At 34.6% G+C, this 23,160-nt stretch overlaps 1 protein-coding gene across 1 annotated transcript in view; it reads right to left on the bottom strand.

The window, feature by feature from the left end:
* Rit2 (Ras like without CAAX 2) overlaps nt 1–23,160 on the bottom strand; it is a 335,542-nt gene that overhangs the window by 153,828 nt on the left and 158,554 nt on the right. The window contains exon 4 of the mRNA XM_027935729.2: nt 9,177–9,368. Within this exon, the coding sequence (XP_027791530.1) occupies nt 9,177–9,368 (192 nt within the window). The remainder of the gene's footprint in view (nt 1–9,176; nt 9,369–23,160) is intronic.

Genomic DNA, 23,160 nt, shown 5'->3' with positions numbered 1-23,160 from the left:
CAAAAACTGTAGGCGACAAGAAAACCTTAAAAAACACCAGGGTGGGGAGTTATGATATAAGTAATGTGGAGAAGAGAACCTGCAAAATGCCATTAGATGTAAACCAGGCCTTCCACACAAGATAAAAACTACCAGAAGGACTGGAATGTGATTTTCAAATTGTCAAAATAAAGTAACTGCCAATTTGTACACCCATGTAATGGTGAACTCAAAGGAATACTTTCTTATCAAATATATATGGAACATTTACCAAAACTGAAAATATGAAATACTGTAAATCATCCCTCCACGTATTTCAAAGGACTAAAATCACACAGCAAATATTCTTTTAAAATATTAGAAAACAAGAAAGAATTCAATAACAAAATGTAACTGTGCTATACTCTGTTTCACAGAATTTTATAGAATTGCTACTCCATGTTTCAAGGTAAAAAATTTGAAAAATAATTTCAATATGGGTTTGCAAAATTCATACACTGAAGCCTGTATACTTTGGTTATCGAAAACCCCCTGAGATTTCACCCACTTTTAATTACTCTTACTTTTTACACAATTTTTACACTTCTGGCTGGCTAGTTTTTAACTTTTAAAGAGTAAATTAGAAGCTTAACAATAACCTTTCACAACAATCCAGGTGTGCTAGTCAATTTTCTGTTACTGTGAAAAAATACCGTACATAATCAACGTTTGATGAGGAGGTTTTAAAGGTTTTGATTGGTTAGTTGACCCTTTTGCTTTGGGCCTGTAACAGTACAATGTCTCATGGTGGAATACATAGCAAAGGAGGTCTGCTTACTTGAAAGCAGTTGGGAAACAAAGAACAAGGAGGCAGTCCCCAGGTTCTCAATATTCCCTTCAAGACTATGGAATGACCTAATGTCCTTTCACTAGGCCCCATCCCTAAGGGTTTCACAATAGTGCCACAGACTAGAGAACAACCTTCAACTTGTGGGCTTTGGGGAGACAAGGCAAACCCAAACTATAACACTCAGTGAGGGATGAAAATGGGGACACCTAATATCTATTGAGTCCCTGCTGTGTGCCAGGCAGTAATCCACTGACATTATCTAGCTGCACCCACCTAAGAACAGAGTCTCAGTGGAGGAAGTGAACAGAAGAGAAAGTTGAACATGAATGCCAGCCCAACTCTTTTAGTCAGCTTTTTCCAGGGATTAATTCACTGATTGGGTTAAGGTTTTCACATCTTAATCATTTCTTCTCTGAACCTTCTTGCATTTTCTCACACATGAGCTTTTCAGGGACACCTTACATCTAAACCATAACACCAACCATTGTTGACAATTCAGTCATTAGAAGAGTAGGACCAGAACAAGATTTGCCTGTCAGAGTGTTCCACGTTATGCTGAAATGTGTGGAAATTTATACTAAACTTCACTAGAAATACAGGAAGGGTGTGACTGCAGGCAAAGAGTCTTGATGTAGCCCCTTCTGACCCTGAAGCTCTTGACAGCTGGAAACTCTCTACTGACTACATTTGCCTACCTCTGTACTGAGAAGGAAGAACTCTTATGAAGAATATGGATGTTGGTTGCCGATATTTGTCAGGACATGGTAATTAACTGCATAAAGATAAAAACCCAGGGCTATCTTATTCTTTGGGCCATATTCTCTGTTGCTTTCAAGAATATATATGCTGAGATTATGTCTTTATCATGTTTTAGCAATTCATCAGGAACATGCAATGTATTGTTTAGTAATGCATTTGATGATCTCAGGTGCCACTGAAGATTGTCCAGCTTTTGTGTTACATGATATATCTCCAAACATCATTGCAATTTTGTCACCTGCCATCCTCTCAGCATGCTGTGTGAGTGTGGAATTCACAAATATTTGGTACTAGGGCTTTCACCCAAGCTGCCATCATTTCTAATCTTGTTGACCTGTTCTCCTAATTGGTTTTTCTGCTTCATTGTGGCCACATTCAACAGCTAGAATGACTTAATGAAAATGCATTCATGTCATAGCTCAGCTCAATGTTTTAAACCAACAGTTGCCCTTATCACTTAAAAAAAGTGCATGCTCCTTACCCAAAATCTTTTATGGTGCTATATATCTGACCCTGCATCCTCCATGTTGGCTTTCAAATAAGCTGATCTACATTTCACCATGAAGATTTGACAAATACTGTTGGATCTATCTGGAATGCTCTTCCCACAGGTTTCTGCCCAATGACTTCTTAGAGAGGCCTTCCTGACTACTCTATCAGAGATGGTTTTCTCACTCACCCACACTGCCCTCTTCTCCCTTCTCCCACTTTTTTTTCTTCCTCTTTTCAATACTGGAATGTATGTGTGTATTTGTGTGTGTGTTTGTGTGTTCATGCACACATGTGTATATATGTAATATTATTAATCAGAGCATTTTTTGTGTTGTGCAGTTGGTATAAAATAAACACACACATTCAAATTATTCATATTCTGTCTCCTCCACTGTTAATTTAGTTTATCAAAGATACAGATGTCTGTCATATTCATCCCTGTGCAACCAGATACTAAAAGAGTGCCTGTTTCTTACCCATTGTGTGGTTGTTAAAAACTTGTTAAATAAATTGAATGAAAAATACATATATTCATTATTACCTATGGTTATATATAATGCCAACCATATATATGCATATACATATACGTACATGTACAATGATTATATATATATGTGTGTGTGTGTGTGTGTGTGTGTGTGTTTATGTATGCATGTGTATGTGAGAAAACTCATTTAAGATCAAATTCTAGATCTAAAAACCCTTTTAGTTTGAATAAATTGGGTAAAACTCTAAGTTTTGCTTTCCATCTCAATAGGAATTAACAGATTCATATTTACTTAATTAAAAGAGGTAACATACAAAAGAAATGCTATCAAAGGGTAATTGCAGCTAAAATAATTGCTAGTTGAATTTGAGTGTCTATTCCAATAATAATGAGTAAATTGCCAAACCTCTCTTTTCCTTTCAAAAAATAAACCCTCATTATTTGGAAAATGTGTTTATGTGAATAATCTAATGTACTGATAATGAAAGATAATGAAGTGGTACTCTTTTATTTTTTAAGTTTGACTATGATTTGCAATTAATTACTTCACTACAGCAGATTAAATGCACTTTGGTATATATTTATGTTTTGTCTCTGCTGAAATATATCTTTGAGTCAGGCATTGTCTATGAATAGAGGACACAGGAGACCAACCCACAAAATTACAACTAACTTATATTAGACAAAGGTGCTAAAAGCATGCAATGGAGAAAGGATAGCATCTTCAACAAATGGTGCTGGGAGAACTGGAAATCCATATGCAACAAAATGAAATTGAATCCCTATCTCTCACCATGCACAAAAGGTAACTCAAAATGGATCAAGGATCTAGGAATCACACCAGACTCTGCGTCTAATAGAAGAAAAAGTTGGCCCTAATTTCTATCACGTGGGGTTAGGCTCCAAGTTCCTTAATAAGACACCCATAGCACAAGAATTAAAACTAAGAATCAACAAATGGGATGAATTCAAACTAAAAAGTTTTTTTCTCAGCAAGAGAAATAATATGTGAGGTGAATAGGGAGCCTACATCCTGGGAACAAATTTTTACCCTTCACACATCAAATTGAGCTCTAAGCTCTAGGGTATACAAAGAAGTCAAAAAGTTAATCACCAAAAAAACCCAAATAACCAAATCAACAAATGGGCCAAGACCTGAACAGACACTTCTCAGAAGAGGATATACAATCAATCAACAAATACTTGAAAAAATGCTCATCATCTCTAGTAATCAGAGAAATTCAAATTAAAACTACTCTAAGATACCATCTCACTCCAGTAAGAATGGCAGCCATTATGAAGTCAAACAACAAGTGCTGGTGAGGATGTGGAGGAAAAGACACACTCATATATTGCTGATGGGACTGCAAATTGGTGCAGCCAATTTGGAAAGCAGTATGGAGATTCCTTGGAAAGCTGGGAATGGAACCACCATTTGACCCACTATTCCTCTTCTTGGACTATATCCAAAAGACCTAAAAACAGCATTCTACAGGGACACGCCACATCAATGTTTATAGCAGCACAACTCACAATAGCTAGACTGTGGAATCAACCTAGATGCCCTTCAATGGATGAAAGGATAAAAAAAAAATGTGGCATGTATACACAATGGAATATTACTCAGCACTAAAAAATAACAAGATCATGACATTTGCAGGGAAATGGATGGCATTAGAGTAGATTATGCTAAGTGAAGTTAGCCAATACCCCCCAAAAAATGTTGAATGTCTTCTCTGATATAAGGGGAGGTGACTCAAAATGGGGTAGGGAGGAAGAGCATGAGAAGAAGATTACTTCTAGATAGGGAAGAAAGGTGGGAGGAAAAGGGAGGGAGAAGGGGAATTGCATGGAAGATGGAAGGAGACCCTCATCGTTATACAAAATACATGTATGACGATGTTAGGAGAAAAAAGAATTGTGTCACATTAGATTGGGGTAGAGAGAGGTGACAGGAGGGGAGGGGAGAAGAAGGGGGGATAAGAAGGACAGTGGAATAAAATTGACATTATTATTACTGTGTGTATATACGTGACTGCATGACCAATGTGATTCTGCAACCTGTACACTCAGAAAAATGAGAAATTATACCCCATCTGATTCAAATGTTTGATATGTCAAGGTTATTGTACTGACATGTATAACTAATTAAAACAAATTTAAAAAATTTAAAAAAAGAAAATAAATTATTGGGAGCATGCTTGACTGTTTACTAGGCAGAATTATTTCCTCAGCCCCCCACCAACCACTCACCATTTTTGTTTATACTTGTAAGCCTCAAGATTTATTTCTTCCTCCCTAGACTTATTCTTTCCTATTTTCTTAAAATAACCGTGAGTCACTATTTACTTGATTTTTTCTATGTGGTCAGGATACTTGTGTCTTCCTCATATGTGTGTCCATGTGGATCTTTTGCATCTGTGAACAACTTGTTGAAAGCTATAGCACTTATAGGCAGTATCAGATATCATAGTGTTTGGCACTTACTTCTATTGCTTAATAGGGTTTTCTGCATATTTATTGTGCATAGCTCCTGAAGAGAAAGTTCTTGAGAATAAGGAATGAGTTACTCATTCCTTTATTTTATTCTGAAGTTGTCACTCTCTTGATACAACTCTGCATAGATCTTATTTTTCTTAATATAGGAGTTCCTAATCCTTATAAATACAGATACCCATCTTGGTTAAAAAATAACAATAATAATTTTCATTAGCTATCTCATGAAAGAGTAAACAAGGCATCTTTCATGATCCAAATTCAGCACTTAGTCAGCAGATATGGAAATTAGAGTCTCAAGGTCTCCAGCTGTGTAGTAACCTGTAATTAGACTCTCAGGACTGAGGGTTTTATCATGATCTGGTTTAGGATAGAACAGTTTATGGTCTGCTACTGATGTAAACTTTTCTAATCTAGCTCTCAAATAGCTGAAATTCATTCCATTTAGAAAGCATCTATAGTATGCACAGGTGGTCAGGGTTTTGCAAAAATAAGAATTATCCTCTTGTCCTTTCCAATGTAATGTTTGAAGACACAATAAGTAGGGACAAAGATAATGGAAGCTTAGAAACTAATGTTGTTTGTCTGGGAATCTTTCAAAATTTTTTATAAAACTCTAGATGGACTCTGGACAAAATTGTTCACCTGATAACAAAGCAACGCCTATCAGAAGGTGTTCTTTTATTTTATTTTATTTTCATTTTTTGGTACTGGGGATTGAACCAAGGGACACTCTACCACTGAGCTACATCCTCAATCCTTTTTTATTTTGAATTTTGAGACAAGATCTCATTAAATTGCCAAGACTGGCCTTGAACTTGTGACTCTCCTGCCTCAGCTTTCCAAGTAGCTGGGATTACAGGGTTACACCACCATTCCTGGCCCTTTTAGAAGTTTTGAATCTCATTTTCATTGCTTTTCTCCCATTTTTCTTCACATCATTCCTTACAAATTCCCTCACTTGTCCAGGGCATGGAGCTGCCCTCTCCACACCCAGGAACTTATCATTCTCATCCTCCTGGCTATACTTGACATCAACATGCTATTATTTATGTTCCAATCTCTGAGGAACATGCTAAGATTCTGAAGCTGGTATAAAAACTATAATTCAGGATAAAATAATGGTTGGAAGCCCCATTGTAATATACAAGAGCACTTGCATTTCATTTCTGAACTCTAGCTGGCTGTGTGAACATGGTGACACAGTTCTCTTTGTGAGATCTCCAAGTTCCTGAATGTACAAGAGCTTCAGTTTTCTCATGGATGAATAGGCACCATGTAGGAACCCATGACATGGGCTTGTGGTGGGGATTAAATAAAATAATACGTGTAAATTGCCTGTCACAGTTTTACAAATACATCGCAGGCATCATCAGTATCAAAATGAATACTACTTCCTGACAAAATATTAGCTTTTAAACAGTCTTTTCAAATTTTAACTTGAGACGAATAATGATAAAAAGGCATTAAAGTCTATTACTTGTTTGCTTTGTATTTTTATTTTTTGCTTGAAATACCACAAACTTCATCAAAATGCAATGCATGAAAGATACAAAAACCTACCCTATCAAATATAAAAAGAAAGAGCTTTAATCAATGGGACTCTTTCCTTTTAATCTCTTTCCCTATAGAGAAGATGTGCCAAGTGAGAATCTTGTTCTCTGTCTCTCGCTATTAAACAAAAGCAACTCCAGGTTACCTTCAACAACTTTGGTGGTTTAACTCTATTACTTTAGGAAGCCTCACAGGACTTCTTTGAGCTTTAAAAGGTCTTGGTGTCAGCATTGTTATTTTTGTTTGTTTGTTTTTCAATTGAACCAGGTTTAGTCTTTTAAATACTCATGTAACAAAAAGAATACGTGTGATCTGGGTTTTAGCTTTAATTTTATAACTAACCCCAACAGCTTAGGAAAGTCAATTTCTACATCCATATTCACTTCTCAAATATCTTTATTCTTAAAATACTTGCCTTACAACCACACAGGGCAGTCATAAGATTAAAATAAAGTGTGAATTGAAATCATTTGCAAAGAAAAACCACTGTGCGATTTTAGGAATAATTATTTCCATCAGAAGCACCACAGCCAGAAGCCAAATTTGCACATCAACACTTCATTTACTGGCGACATGGGTACATGAGCATTTTAACAAAGATTGTAATTTATGTTTTCATGGCTTTTGCACTTTCGGTGACTATTCATGTTTACTGGCTTTTATCTAAAAAGGAAAAGTCTGTCAAATCTGCAAAATTAATGCCTTTCTAAAATATTTGTTTCAGTGACATTTGTGATGCTTATGATTCATTTCACTGCTAATCAGAAAGGAGTGGCTAATTATGCAAGCTGGGATTGAGGTCCTGTTGTACATTCTTTGTGAAGTCCTAAGGGTCACCTCTGAGTCTAGGAAAGCAGGACCTGGAAAGTGCATGGAAAGCAAATGTCACTAGCTTTTGGAATCATAGAGAGCCATTGATCTGTGAGAACCTGAACTGAAAACAGTTTCCCTAATGTTCCCAAATTCACTAGCTTCTGACTTTCCCAAATGACGCTGAACCAAAGCTTTTCATTCTCCAGAAATTCTTAGAAGTGCAATAAAGATGGCCCTGGGATCATTGATGGTGCACTTGTTAGGATGCTTGTCTGGTACTTTGCCCTAGAAAACCCTAAGAAAAGTGAGGCATCCCTAAGCTTTAGAAGAATATCTGAAAGGTCCAGGTACTAGGTCTATATTTCTTGTTTTCTGCAAATATCTGAGAATAGATTCATATTTAACTGTTGAGATGAGCTTGAATTCTTACCTACAGAAATAAAAGCATATCGTACCCTACATTGCTTTGGAGAAAGGGAAATAACAAAGAAAGAAAACAAAACAGTGCACAGGATACAAATTAATATTACAGCCTTGAAAACAAATTAGTTGAGATACTTAGACTCTCAAGTAAATGATACAAAAATGTCACCATGAAAATGAATTGTACCAAATCATAAGAACGTTTCTATATTAAGCATAAAATTACAAAATTTGGCTTTCTGTGAGATATTTTCACTTCTAGAAGAGTTAATATGCATTGAATGTGAAAATTCAAATTCAAAAAACTCTTAAAATAAGAGAAAACTCAATTTACTTTGGTAAAGATTCCTACCTTAGCAAAGGATCTTACTAGCAGGCTACTTTAAGTGGATTAAAATTAATCATCAATTGGAATAACATAAACTCTATAAAATCATTTCAAATTTAAGGTCAATGCAAATGGAGATGAAGCAATTCAATTTAGACAATTAGATTTACCAAAACTTGATTTGAATGCAAGTTTTCAGTAATGTTGCTTTAGACAAAACAACTCAGAGCAATGAAAATGTAAGATAACTTCCTTGATCCCTGAACCAGGATGGCTGAAGTATCAGGGGTAGCTCAAAGGAAATTTATCATAGATGAAAATAATTTCCGTGTCAACCTGAGAAGTAGTGGCTTGTTTTGATTCTGGGAGAAAGGGAGATCCTGGTTTATCCACCACTGCATGAAAACTTACTCCAAAAAATATAGCTTAAACATTTTGATTTTCTTTGCCATGGATTCTGTATTTCAGAAATCGAGACAAGAACTCTGCGGGAGATTTTTTTTTTTTTTTTTTTTTTTCACATGAATTGGTTTGAGTGACTTATAAGGTGACTGGTGTTAGAACATGCAAAATGGTTTTGCCCAGATGTGTGGTATCTTGGCAGGGACAGTTGTGAGCCTTCATCTCACTTTGTCCACATGATTCTTTCTACAGAGTTAGCTTGGGCGGCTTTATAGTGTCTCAAAGATGAATATCTCAAGTGAGAAAGGCAGAAGCTGAAGAAGCTTAAATTTCAACTTTCTAAGTATATACACTATGGCTCAAAGCAAATCATAGAACCAGCCCCAATCCAAAGGTATAGGGGAGTGATAAGGACCTGCTGTAAAATAGCATGTAAGATGGATTATATTGAAGTAGCCAACACAGTCAACCGCAGGACCACTTAGACTTCCTAGAAAAATCATGTGCATCATTTCTTTCAATTCTCAGTGTCAACCTTGGAAAGCAGCCACACTGAATACTATGTATCTTCTGAGAAAAAAAGACAGAAGCTAACAGATAAAATTGGCACTAACCTGGCGGAACTGTTCCAGGTCAATTTTGTTACCCACCAGCACCAGGGGAATTTCATAGGTGTGGCGGACCTGAAAAATGAGCTCTTTAAACTTGGCAGCCTCCTGGAATGATTGGCGGTCAGTAACAGAGTAACAGATGATGAAGCCCTCTCCGCCTCGCATGTACTGCTCCCGCATGGCTGTAAATTCTGCCTGCAGGGAAAGAAAAAGATTCTTTATGAATTGTAAGAGAATCAATATGAAGTATAGATGTATTATTATGGAATTTGAGTATTTTAAACTATTGAAAGTGTTGATATTTAACCAGAGAAGGGTTGTTTTAAGAGATCTCAAAAGCATATGGTAAATGGTGAATTTCACTCATTGTCTCATAGGAATTATATAGAGAGAATATATTTTTAATACTTTTAATGACCTCACTTTAAGAAAAATCTAAATTAGATTTTCCCATTCATTAAAATGATTTGAACCTAAACTTGACATTGTTTACATTGCATATTTAAGCATTTTCTAAATCCCACCCTTAACCATTTTTTTTCCTCTTAGGAACTATTAAAGAAAAAACTTGGATCTAAAGAAATTGGCTTCAGTTTGCATGAAAAGCTAGTTTGTACTGCTAATCTGCCATAGGTCCTCCACATAACCTGGGAAGCAAACTGCTTTTCTCCTCAAACATATGAGGAAAAACTAGAGTAAGACCATGATTATCCTTGTGAAACTATTTCCTAGACCTAGTTATATATTTGGATGTTCTTAGATTTGTCTCATGGATAACAGAGGGACAATTTAGTTTCTATATTCTGTTAACTCTTTCATCAGCATTACTTTCCAGATGGTACCAATGCCCCAACTGTCCCTAAGCCATTCATGTTGCATTCATTCTGTATTGCTACCTCTCTGCATCTGGAAGGGCAATGTTTTAAACTGCAATCTGGAATATTTCTTTAAGTCTGAAATATGTGTTTGAATCCTCTGTTAAAACTACAAGGGATAGTTTAATATAAACTCAATGGGAAATATAAAACTCCAGCTCAGGCTGTGGAATAAACTACATGAAACAATAGAAGAACACAAGAAAATGTTGTGACATGAACAATTAGTGCTCTAAGAAATCAACAGATGGTTCCACAGTTTAGCTATTGTGAATTGTGCTGCTATAAACATTGATGTGGCTGTGTTCCCATAAATTCTTTGGGTTATAAAACAAGGAGGGACAGCTGGGTCAAATGGTGGTTCCATTTCCAATTTTCGAAGAAATCTCCATACTGCTTTCCATATTGGCTGCACCAATTTTTAGTCACTCTAGCAGTGTAAGAGTGTACCTTTTCCCCCACATCCTCGCCAAAACTTATTGTTGTTTGTATGCATAATAGCTGCCATTCTAACTAGAGTGAGATGATATCTTAGAGTGGTTTTGATTTGCATTTCTCTAATTGCTAGTGATGATGAATATTTTTTCATGTATTTGTTAATTGACTGTACATCATCTTCTGAGAAGTGTCTCTTCTGTCCTTGGCCCATTTATTGATTGGGTTGTTTGTTTGTTTGTTTTTGGTGTTTAGCTTTTTGAGTTCTTTATATACCCTAGTGATTAGTGCTCTACCTGATGTATAAGAGGTAAAGATTTGCTCCCAAGATGTGGGCTCTCTATTTACCTCACAGATTATTTCTTTTGCTGAGAATAAGCTTTTTAGTTTGAGTCCATCCCATTTATTGGTTCTTGAATCACAATAGCTAAACTGTGGAACCAACCTAGATGCCCTAAAATAGATGAATGGATTAAAAAAATGTGGCACATATACACAATAGAATATTACTCAGCAATAAAAGAGAATAAAATCATGGCATTTGCAGGTAAATGATGGAGTTACAGAAGATAATGCTAAGTGAAGTTAGCCAATCCCAAAAATTCAAATGCTGAATGTTTTCTTTGATATAAGGAGGCCGATTCATAGTGGGATAGGGAGAGGGAGCATGGGAGGAATAGAGGAACTCTAGATAGGGCAGAGGGGTGGGAGAGGAAGGGAAGAGGCATGGGGTAATTAATGATGGTGGAATGTGATGATCATTACTATCCAAAGTACAGGTATGAAGACACGAATTGGTGTGAATATACTATGTATACAACTAGAGATACGAAAAATTGTGCTCTATATATTTAATAAGAATTGTAATGCATTCTGTTGTCATATATAAATAAGAAATTACATAATAAAAAATTAGCTATAAAAAAACAAAAAAGAAATCAAAGGATGGAAACTTTAGGTGAACTTCAGTCATATTTGAAGACTTAGAAGATAGGATTCTTCATGTAACAAAGTATTTATAAGAATTATTAAATGCCCTAATTCATAGTATTTGTCTAAACACATGTTAATTTGACTTAACATGATTTGAAAAATGAGAACATTTAAATAGATTCAGGAACTTTGGGAAATTGGGGCACTTGATTACAAGTGCAGAAACCGTCTTTTTTGTGAATTTTTAAATCATGTTCAATAGATATGGAATAGTTCTAAACAGTATCATTGGGTTCAATCATTTCAAAGTCGCAAGGACTGGATCTAGATAAGAGAGGATATGTGTCCAAGGTCAGAGAGCCAACTAAAGTCAGAGTTGGTTAAAATAATTTATATTCCCTCACTCTCAGTGTATCAAATTACTTTGCAGTAACTTTCACTTTAACTCAATCTTAAATTTAACCATTATTGAAATGTCCAAACATAAAGGAAAAAAAATCATACAGGACCTCAATTTCATCATCCACAAAATGAAGTTTGAATATGAAATATCTAAGATCCCTCATAGTTCTTACCTTTTCTCTTTTTGAAACTCTATACCTCTATCTGAAACCCATACTTGATAAAGATTGAGTAGGAAAGTACAGACTGAAAATGCTAACTGATGCTTCCCAAACTTACGATTACATTGTAAATTGAAATAATAATGGAAATATGTTTAGGAAAATGTAAATATTTTTAGGAAAATGTAAATATATTTTTATCTATTATGATTAAAAAATGCAAAAATGCAAAATAACTGGATGAGTTCTATTTTACAATATAAAGTTCACTCTACTTTCCATATCATTTTATGGATTAATATGTTTATGTTTAATGGTTTATTTATTTTTTAATAATTTTAAAAATCTGAGACAAAATATTCCAATGGTAGAAAAACATATACTATTAATTTAGGATTTTTTTTTCCATTTCAAACTCCCACTTTTTTCATTCAAATACATCACATTTACTAGTTTATTTTTTCTTAGAGACATGTCTATGTCTATACAAATATATTCATGACATATATATACACATACGCGTGTATGTGTATATATTTATGTGTGTGTGTGTGTGTGTGTGTACACACGTGAATGGATTTTTTCAGTGCTAGAGATCACATTCATGCTAGGCAAATACTCTACTAGTGTGATACAACTCAAACCTATATCTTTTTAGATTCAAACAATAACATAATATGTATAATTCTCATTTTATCCTGAATTAAAATTTAATAACCCCAATATATCTTATAAATCTTTTCATACAAGAATGTATAAAATATTATTTACTCTTTTCCACAGAGACATCATTATTTCTTTTATGCATGTATCATATTTGATGTAGTCACATCCTTATGATGAACAGATATTTAGATGGCCGCCTTTTATATCTATTATGAATGATGATATAATGTATATTCTTCAACATTCATAATGCATGGATTTATATATACCTGAGAACTAGAATTGTTAGATCAAAGAGAATATACAATTTTACTTTTGTGAAGTGGTACCAATCTCACTGAAAAGTCTTTGTATCAATAGTACTATATGAATGACTAATTCTTCTCATTCTCAATAATGCTGTTATAAGCAAACTTTTTGACTTTTACAAATTTTAGGATTAAAAAGAATTATGGTTTTTATTACCTATGACTTATATTGAGAATCTCTCATTTGATTATGCACTTAGGTATTTCTTCTACTTATGAATTTTGTTATAAAGAATGAAGGGTTGTTTTTGCTTCCTGATTTTTAATTTAACTGTAGATTTTTTAAAAATGATCTAGAGAAAGATCTTTCCATGAAACTTAAGAAAAAGAGTAATAAATTTCACTACTTCAATATAACTACACAATAAAGAAGAGACTAATAAATTTGAAAAAGACTAACAACCTATTAAGAAGACAACCAAAGTACATGAAAGCAAAATTCACAGGGAACAGTATTGGATAAAAGAACAAATATCCAGGACAGTTTATTAACCAGGCTCAAAGCCACATATAAGTCATATTAAAAACACATATCCAGGGGTGGGGTTGTGGCTCAGTGGTACAGCACTTGCCTAGCACGTGTCAAGCACTGGGTTCAATCCTCAGCACCACATAAAAACAAAATAAAGGTATTGTATATAACTATAACTAAAACATAATATTAAAAAATACATATTCCAAGACCTTGCCTCCCAAGTCTATTGGGATCTCTAGGTATGTGGTTCCAGCACTTGTATTTGTAAGAGTTCCTTCATTGGTTTTACTTTGCACCTATATTCCGGAGTATACAAATGTGTTCATATTCAAAAGTGGGTTTTATGACACAACAGCCAGAAAAGGGAGTCGCAGTACATGATTTCTAGGTCTGGTACCCATTAGACTATATCTTCTGACAAATTGCCTAACATCTCAGATCCTCCATTTCCATCTTTGTCAAAGAAGGATTAGTATACACTTAACCCATATTACAGGGCTGAAGAAAGAATCAAATGAAAGAGCAGATGTGAAAACACTTTGATGAATTTTTAAAATACAATACAATTTAAGCCTATTACTATCTCTGGTACAAATCCGGCAGAACAGAACCTTTCACTGGGAGAATAAGCATGAAATCCTCTTTAAGCTGCATTAAATATAAATGTGTTGGTATTTTTAAAATATGCTCATCAGAAAATTATTAACATTTCTTTTCAAACAGAAGAATCTCTCCACCTCTAAAGCTGATATAATGGAGTTATCACAATGACTGGGGAGGGCACTTTCTAGTTGGATAGCTGACCTTATCCATATTAACTTTCACACAGCATAAGGATATGTGTGTGTGCATTTTACTTACAGATGCACTGAAGGAGGAAGAGGTCCAGAAAATTGAGCAGAACTCGGCAGCTATGTATCAACTTAATAATATATGATACGGAAATCACTTTATAGGGAAATGTTATGTTCAACATGTTGCTTCCGTCTTCATTCACCCATGAATTAAAGATCCCTGTGCTTTATGTTCTGTGTATCCTGAATGCTAATATCATTTTCATTGGCTTCCTGCTATAAATGAAAACTTGTTGGTTAATTATTCAGGAACATTACTAGATTTCATTTGCTATCCAAAAGTAGCAAAATATCTATAAAACAGACCCTTGCCAGAAAATGCTATAAATATAAGCATTTCAAATATCTTCAAAAAGATATTCTGAGTACAACACTGTGGTTTGATCAGTTCTCTTTGATATACCCTCTTGTATTAAAATAGTGTGAGAATTTTTTCAATTCTGAAAATGATAAAGAATTTTTGATGAACCTTACATTCCAGTTTCTTGAATAGCAGAGTGTATTTTGAGCAGGTATTAGAAAACACTGTCTGGGCCATCTCATTATATTTAACTAGTGATACTAAGATATGAAGGACTCAGTATTTACAAAATGCAGTAGCTCTACTGTCAGATCATCCTTTTTTTTTCAATACCAAAACACCACATTTATTCTTCTAATATATAAGAGTAAATAAAAAAGTCAGTCATGTACCTAACACCATGCTAATTGGTGGGATATACGAAAATGAAAACAAACAAGTAAGGAAATGAAAACACAGCCTTGCTCCAGTTTACAATACACAACTAGGATACAATAAAATAAATGAAGATAAATTAAATACATAATGAACCATGGGGACACAGGTGGTTGGGAATGAAGGCTTGGTGAGGGAATGAGACTTGGCACTTTTTCTTAAATTTATTAATTTTACAGAATTTCTCAACTTCCATGCAATTGAACTTGGCAATGATTATGTATTGTCACCCTTAAATAATATATCTGGCCCAAATGCAGCATTTGCATAATAAGGGAATTAAACTTCTAAGGTCTATTTCCAAAGGTCCAGTCCAGTTATTGGAGAGTGCCAAAAAATTAATACGCTTGCTGCTGCTTTAACTTGAATCTTTTTAAAGAAGGCAGAATTTAAAAAAATATTATAAATAATGAAAGTCTGGGTATCATAAATTTTTTATAATTTATGCAAGGTATAGAAGCTAAAATTAGTAGAATAGTCTTGATCTCAAGTCTTAAATTGGTTAAATATTTTCAATTGAAATGTAATGAACAAAAAAACTGTTAGAAATGCTGATAGCATGTGGTTAAATATTGTGTTTAAAAGGCAAAATACAATTTTTAATACTATTTTCCAGTTTTTCAAAGAACATAACCTTCTCTACCACTGTAAGTTTACTATCATCTCTTTCATATTCAAAACATATTTTTAGGAATGTATTATGGAATATTGCTTATCCTCTGTTTAACCCATTCATCAAATATTTATTGACCACTTACATATGTTAGGGATGTAAGATTTGAGAAGGCATAAAAGAATACATGGTTTCAGCCAAACTATGGATGGATAATATGGAAAGTAGCAAAACCAGGATACAGGGAGAAGATAAAGTTCAATCTAAAATTTTTGTGGTAAATATTTTTAACTTGCACATATTATTTATATAGAGTAGTGGGTTTCCTTGAGGCATATTCTTATATGCATAAATATATAATTTGATCAATTTCACTTCAGTTGAACTTTGAATTTCCAGACAACCAATGCTATAATGAAAACAATCAATTGTATCCCTTCAGTGGTCGATGACAACATATTAATTTGTCACAAATCCCTGAACGCTTAGAGCTGAGGGCTAATTCTTTAATAGAGTTGATACAAAAGGGGGCACCCTCAACGTAACCTCAATGGGATTTTCAGTAGAGGGTTTTCTAAGACATGGTCTGTTTTCAATGCATTGTGGTCAACCATTTTCATGGACAGTATCAGTACTTGATACTGATACAAGGTAAGGTAACATAAAAGTTTTGTCTATAGTAAAAATTAAACAGTGTGTTATGATGGAGAATAATAGCTAAAAACTTTTGATTTTTGTGCCTGACAAACTAGAAAGGCTTAATTATGATACTGGCATTGAACATTGGAAAAGTTGAATGTCAACCAAAATATGGCTGTCATAAAAATGGGTCCTGAAAAAGCTCTGACCTAAATACAACTTGAAATAAAGGCTGAAGTTGCCATGCAGGAAAAGCTACATGATTTGTGGGTCCCAGTACAAAGGGAAAATATGGGGCATTGCTTAAAATTTATTAAGAATTAATAAAAATTATTAGGAATTAAAGATGAGCAGAGCCACAGAGTCATAAGCTAACTGCAGGGCCCTCTGAGCACAGGGTCAGATTCATGAGGCCAATATCCCACCCACCCTCATTCCTTCTCTCTCTTTCTTTCTTTCTTTCTTTCTTTCTTTCTTTCCTTCCTTTCTTTCAATTAGCAAAGTAATGAACAGGAGACCGTTCTATTTCAGTGGTATTGGAGGAGTGGTGAGGCAATAGTGGGAATAATAATGGAGAGAAAGAATGTGAAGGCAGGGAGAAAATCTTAAAGACTCTTGCAGGAATTTTGAAATGTGAGTTCATGGAGAGGGGGAAACAAAGGGAAATGTCTGAAGGAGAGATCAAAAGAAAACAGGGAGAAAAGAAATGTCATACATTTCAAGGAAGAAAAGACTTGAAAGCTGCCACTTTGGGTAGAGAGAGAAAATGAAGGAAAATTGTTATTGATAGTTCTAGAAAATAAGTTAGGTGTTTGCATAGGCTCCAGTCCGATGTTTATCTATTAGCTTCCATGACAGGTATGAAAAAAAATTCTAGTACAGACATACAAAATGTTGTAGCCAAAGTCCGAGAAATACTAAGTGGGAAATTAGGGACACATTCATTCCAAACCGTCTTTCCAAGGAAACAACGAATTAAATTAAATGTGGTTCCATATTTTATAACTCTGGATCTGGGAAGTGGCAGTAGTAATGACAAAAATAAGTGGACTGAGAAAATAAATAAAGAATATTGTGTCCTATACAGGTTTATTCTTGTCCAGTTAGATTTAACACTAGATATCTAAATGAACCATCCATACATCACTGGAAATATAAAAGACTAGAGTGGGAGAGGAGGAGGGACATCACACTCAGTGGACAAGAGTTTTGGATTGATTATGTAGACAAGAAATAGGACATGAACTCAGATCAATTTGGGGGGACAAGGATTATGTGGCCCCTCCTCTTTTGAAAGCTGGAGCTTTTTCACTACATTTAATCTATCTGAAAGGAGGTTTTATGAAAATGATTTTGACAGCTGTCTTCTAGTTTTGCTCCCTCTTGCCAAACACGCTCAGTGCTTCACTGTTCCTGACTTTGGCACCGATAGCTCTTTCTTTGTACGGTAATGGCAAATGTGTGCTTTGCTCTTCTTCCCATTACTAGACTCTAAACTACATGAGTATCATCTTCTCCAAAGCACTAGGGACAGTGCCTGGACCAAAGCCCAACAGATAATTATATTATCATTTGCTTAATTACTTACTTTAAGCTCAATATTTTTAAGTATGTTATCATTCCCTGGATGATATATACTTTAAGGAGAGGGAGATTTGGAGTCAGGAGGATGAAGATAAAAGGAGAAAGGAATTAAATCTTTAAACTAAAAGCTTTTAGTTGCTTACTCACTCCTGTAAATTTAAGGTCAAGTCCAGTTTAACTTTCAGGTTAAGTTATATTGCAGTAAAATCCACATTAATTAAAAAGCAATTTAATGTTCCTAATTTAATTCTCCAGCTCTGCTCATTTGTCTTATGCTATAAGGGGGGAAAGATAAATCTTACTGGCTTTGGATGAATCAAAAATTTCTTCACCATAGAAGTCTGTTTTCCTTTCCCCCTTTTGTTTGACTTGTTCATCAAAAACTTAAAGTTTCATGACTTCCTCTGGGTGGTACAAATCCACTAAAAGATATTTCTAATCACAGCTGGTCTCCTGTTTATCCTGGAGGTCACTCATTCTGGGGGCTGTTTTCCTGCTGATAGAAACTGCAGGAATATAGCTGCAATCTTGTGGAAGGATTTCATCCACTGCATTTTAGACAGTTTCAGTGTGATACTGGAAAGATGGTCCCAGTAAAAATGCAACCAAGAAGAAAACCCACAGGACAAAGTTGGAGTCACTATTTGATTTAGAATGTGTGGTATTATGCTACTATAAAACAAAGAGATAACATGATATGAGACATGCACATACATAACACACACACACACACACACACACACACCCCAAAATCCTCACCATTGCACAATGTACTTCACATTTCTAAAAGTTGGATGGAAGTAAAAGGACAGGCATGGTTCTTTCCCAGGTGAAAACTAAATCATCTTGTTTTGCAATACTTATAATAATGTGCCTCAAGATCATCTCAAAATTTTTGAATCATACTGGGAAGCTGGCATTGTTTCAGGATACAAATAACTAAAGTGATGCTCAGAGCAGGTGATTGTTTGTCTTCGAGAATATTGGAAGCACAATCATGAAGAGACTACATGTTTCCTGGCCATGTGAAGTAATGGATATACTTCAGCTTCCAGTGAAGCTTTGTGGGTGGCCACTCAAACCTCAGGGTCTCTGGTTTTCAGTGAATCCATCATGCATTTCTCAGTCTGATGAATCTTTAAGCATTGTGTTTGCTATGGAGCTTTCCTACCCCTAAAGATTCAGTTGTTAACCCATTTGCTTTCACATCAAATCAATACTTGCTATGGTTTGGATGTGAGGTGTTCCTGAAAAGCTCATGTGGGACAATTCAAGAAGGTTCAGAGGAGAAATGTTTGGGTTGTCTTAACCCAATCAGTGATTTATTGCCCTGATACGGATTAACTGAGTGGTAACTAAAGTGGTAGGGTGTAGCTGGAGGAGGCAGGAATGGGGACTTTGGGGTATATATTTGTATCTGGTGAGTGGCGTCTCTCTCTCTGCTTCCTGATGATGTGAGCTGCTTCCCTCTGCCACACTCTCCTGCCATGATGTCCAGCCTCAAGGAATGGCACTGGTCTTCTATGGACTAAGATCTCTGATACCGCGTACTCTCAAATAAACTCTTCCTCCTCTACAACTCTTCTGATCAAGTCCTTTAGTCACAGCAACAAAATAGCTAACTGATTTTAAAGGCCCTATGTACCATGATATCATTCTCCATACCCAGTGTTGTCTCCAGTTAATCCTGTATGTGTACTCCCTAAGGGAGTTACACCCTCAAGGATTGATCATGGAAGTTGTCACCTCCCCTATTGTGCCTTTATGATCATTGTTCTCTATGCTGGAGCTTTTCTAGATAACAGAGAATTTAGTGATTATGGGATACAACCCTTTTTCTTCACAAATGAGAAAATTCAGATCCAGAAAAGTAATGGTGACATCATTTTCTCATGGCTAATTAAAACACAGCCAAGTCAGCTAAGCCAGTCTTCAGATTTCTTCTACATTATATGGATAACTGCCCTCCCATTCATTGATCAGAGTCACAAAACCTCTGATCAATTATATTCTTTCTTCTTTTATGAACATATGTATAGAAAAGTCAACCCTTATTGATTAGCTTTTGTGAATATTTTTATCATTTATGAACCTAAAAAATTAACAATTATGTCTTTCTTTTTTTTGTTATCATTCAAGAAATTAGATTTGTGTCACCAAACAAGACTTTAAAGATTCTTTAAGTTGACATCTTCATTTACACTGTGCTTAATGCTTATATATTGCCCAGTATGTTTCGAACATATGAAAATCTTTAATTGTTACCATCTGAGTGGGAAAATGTCATTTCATATAAAGAAACTGATTTGCTTATTCTGAAAATGTAAATATTCTAAAGCAAACAAAAAAAAAGCAAGTTTCTAACTTTAAAAGAGTTTGTAAAGACCTATAAGATTCATCTTAACAGAAAATTTTTAAGAAAAATTGGAGGAAAAAAGTGAAAATTTATATTTTCAAAAGATATGTTTGCATAAGTGAAACATGGCTGCTTTGTCCTCAAGTCAGCTGACATTCTTACCTTTTAAATCAAATTTGTAATCACATATACCTGCATACTACAAATTTTAAAAGTCTACGTATATATTTATAAAATACATTGCTTTCTAAATTATTTCAACTTCCTACAGCAATTGCTGTAAGTTATTTAGTTTCACAAATGTAATTGTGCTTCATTCTACTTTTAGACTGAAATGAGTTGCTTTAAAAGTAAAAAAGGAAACATTGAAATATAGCTTTGGTAATTTTAGAATCATTTTCATCTAGATATTTTAAATGTAATAATTTTAAAATTGCATACTAACCTTAATTGAAAGAGATAGTTTTTCAACATTAAAATCATAGATATATGGGGGATAATAAGGAATGATAAGATAAGAAGAAATTTGAATTTTAAAACTTTTGAAATTTTAAAAATTTAAAAAATGTTATTGTTTGCAAGATCACTCAACATGAAGAAGATGATATTCTTATGAATTGCCAATAAGGTAGAGAATCATAGGTTTTTATATATTACATGTTATTATATCTTAATATATTATAGCATAATGAATTTTAAATATATAAGCATAGATTATAATAATCATAGAACATAAGGCTTCATATTGTAAAAGCCATTTTTGTATCTAGTACATATGAGACTTTCAAGCAATGCTTTTCTGAAAACATCTCTATTGAAGCAATATGTTAAAATTGGAAATTGCTATTCAAGGAGGTGGATAATTCTCCATCCTTTGCTCCTTGAAATCACACAATTTTTATTTCAAATCTATAATACTGTTGGGAAACAAAATAATGGCAACAACATTTCAAAAGTTCTGGAAGGCTAAGGGTGAAGGCAAAGAAAAGAAGATCTGAAGTTGTCCTGATGAGGTCTTCGGAAACTTCAAACAGCATCAGTAACCAATAAAAAAAGTGAGAAAAGATCAGGGTGATTAAAGAAGGAGATGCTGGAGCAAATAACTCTCTTTCTCCCAACTTAATAGCCACTACTTTTGCTCAAAGTCCTGTGGATTCTTTTTAAAAAGTTGGATGATCTAGTTAGGGTGTCAGCACAAAGAGAGAGAGAGAGAGAGAGAGAGAGAGAGAGAGAGAGAGAGAGAGAGAGAGAGAGAGAGGAGAGAGAGAGAGAAGAAATTCTAAGATAATTCAAAATTGCTTTACCTATATCCTATATGCATCCTTCTATACCCTTCAAACCATCTTTAGAATACATATCACACTGAATACAATGCTAAATATTTATATAGCAGTTGTTATAGTTGTTGTACTGTACTGGTTTTTACTTGCATTGTTTATTCTTCTATTGCTGTTTTTTTTTTTTTTTTTTTTTTTTTTTTTTATCTTGTCTGTTTTCTGAATATTTTGAGCTCTGGATGACTAAATCCATGAATGTGGAAACTATGGTCATGAATGGCCAACTGTTTTCCTGCTCTCATTTTGCTTCTTCTCATGAAACTCATTAAATTAAAAAAACTTTAACCACAGTTTTTATTACTGAATAATTTGGTCACTGCTTTTATTTGCAAAAATCCTTAAAAATAATTCTGCTCATGTGAAGTGCCAATGTACAGAGGACGGTATTATAAGAGGGACTCTAGAATCAAGTTTTAAGCTACTAGAACCTCAGAAATAGATCATCGAAGTTGATGAAGAGCTAATGAAGTTCCTGACTCTGCAGGCATAAGTAGACTGGCACACCTAGACTGAGAGGTGAGTGGAAAAAGAACAAAGGTAAGCAGGAGATATCCTCTGGAGAACATCAAACCCATCCATAAGTCTTGTTTAGTTACCAACTAACTGCAAAACTTCTTGTTCTACATTATCTAAAGGATGGATCTAATTTGCTGAAACCTGGATTGACTGGAAGAGAGAGTAAATAAGAACTAAATGGAATATTTCAGGGAGTTGATACAAATTTTCAAACAACAGAGATAAAAATGCTTTGAGGGAAAATTAGAACTCAATCTTATCTGATCAAATAACTCAGGAAATAATAATTCTAAGTATTTTAGGGGGTCTAATTAGATAAATAAATATCCTTCATAAGGCAAAGCAGTGCCAATGTTGTTTGTGAGGAAAGTGCAAGATGGGTGGACATATCAAGATTTTGAGGACTCCTATGGCTGTAGAGGCTACCTCAGCATGCAGCTGAGGGTAGATCAATGGAAGGATGTACACATGTGACTCCTCAAGGTATTACAAGTGTTCAATCACTTAATAGAGAGCAACTATGATTAATATGAGAGAATTGGTGGAGGAAAAGCCATCAGGTTCCACTTGACTCAATAGAAGTTTAAAATTCAACATTTGAAAGCTATAAATTAGAAAAGATGCAATGTATCGACTATGACTGAGGGAACACAATAATGGGCGGGGGGGGGGGGAAGGATCTTTTAAGTAACAAATACAGGAAACATCTGCTGATACCAATGCCAATTATAAGACAGAGCAAATTTTATCTCATCCATTTCCTAAAATTCAAATTTTTGATGGGAAATCAAAATTGTTAGCTGCTACAAGAAGTGGGGGGATGCTGACTACTAAAATGTCTTTAAGTTGTTTCTGATAAGGCCTTTGGGTGGTGGAGGTAAATCACAAGAAACTGTTTAAACCAGCCAAAGGCACCCAGTTCCTCTTCTGTGTGACCTGAAATAAACTTTTCCCATTATAATATTAAATTGCTTCAGAAGTGTTCCTGTCCATCATTTTCAATCATGCAATGTATGAAGAAGCATGACCTTGAATGAGCATGTTCAGAAGTATGTCCACCTTCAAAAGTGATGACATCTCTCCAATATTAATTTCCC

The sequence above is a fragment of the Marmota flaviventris genome, chromosome 16 (genome assembly GCF_047511675.1).
Source record: "Marmota flaviventris isolate mMarFla1 chromosome 16, mMarFla1.hap1, whole genome shotgun sequence".
NCBI lineage: Eukaryota > Metazoa > Chordata > Mammalia > Rodentia > Sciuridae > Marmota > Marmota flaviventris.
This window is presented reverse-complemented; position numbering and strand designations above follow the sequence as displayed.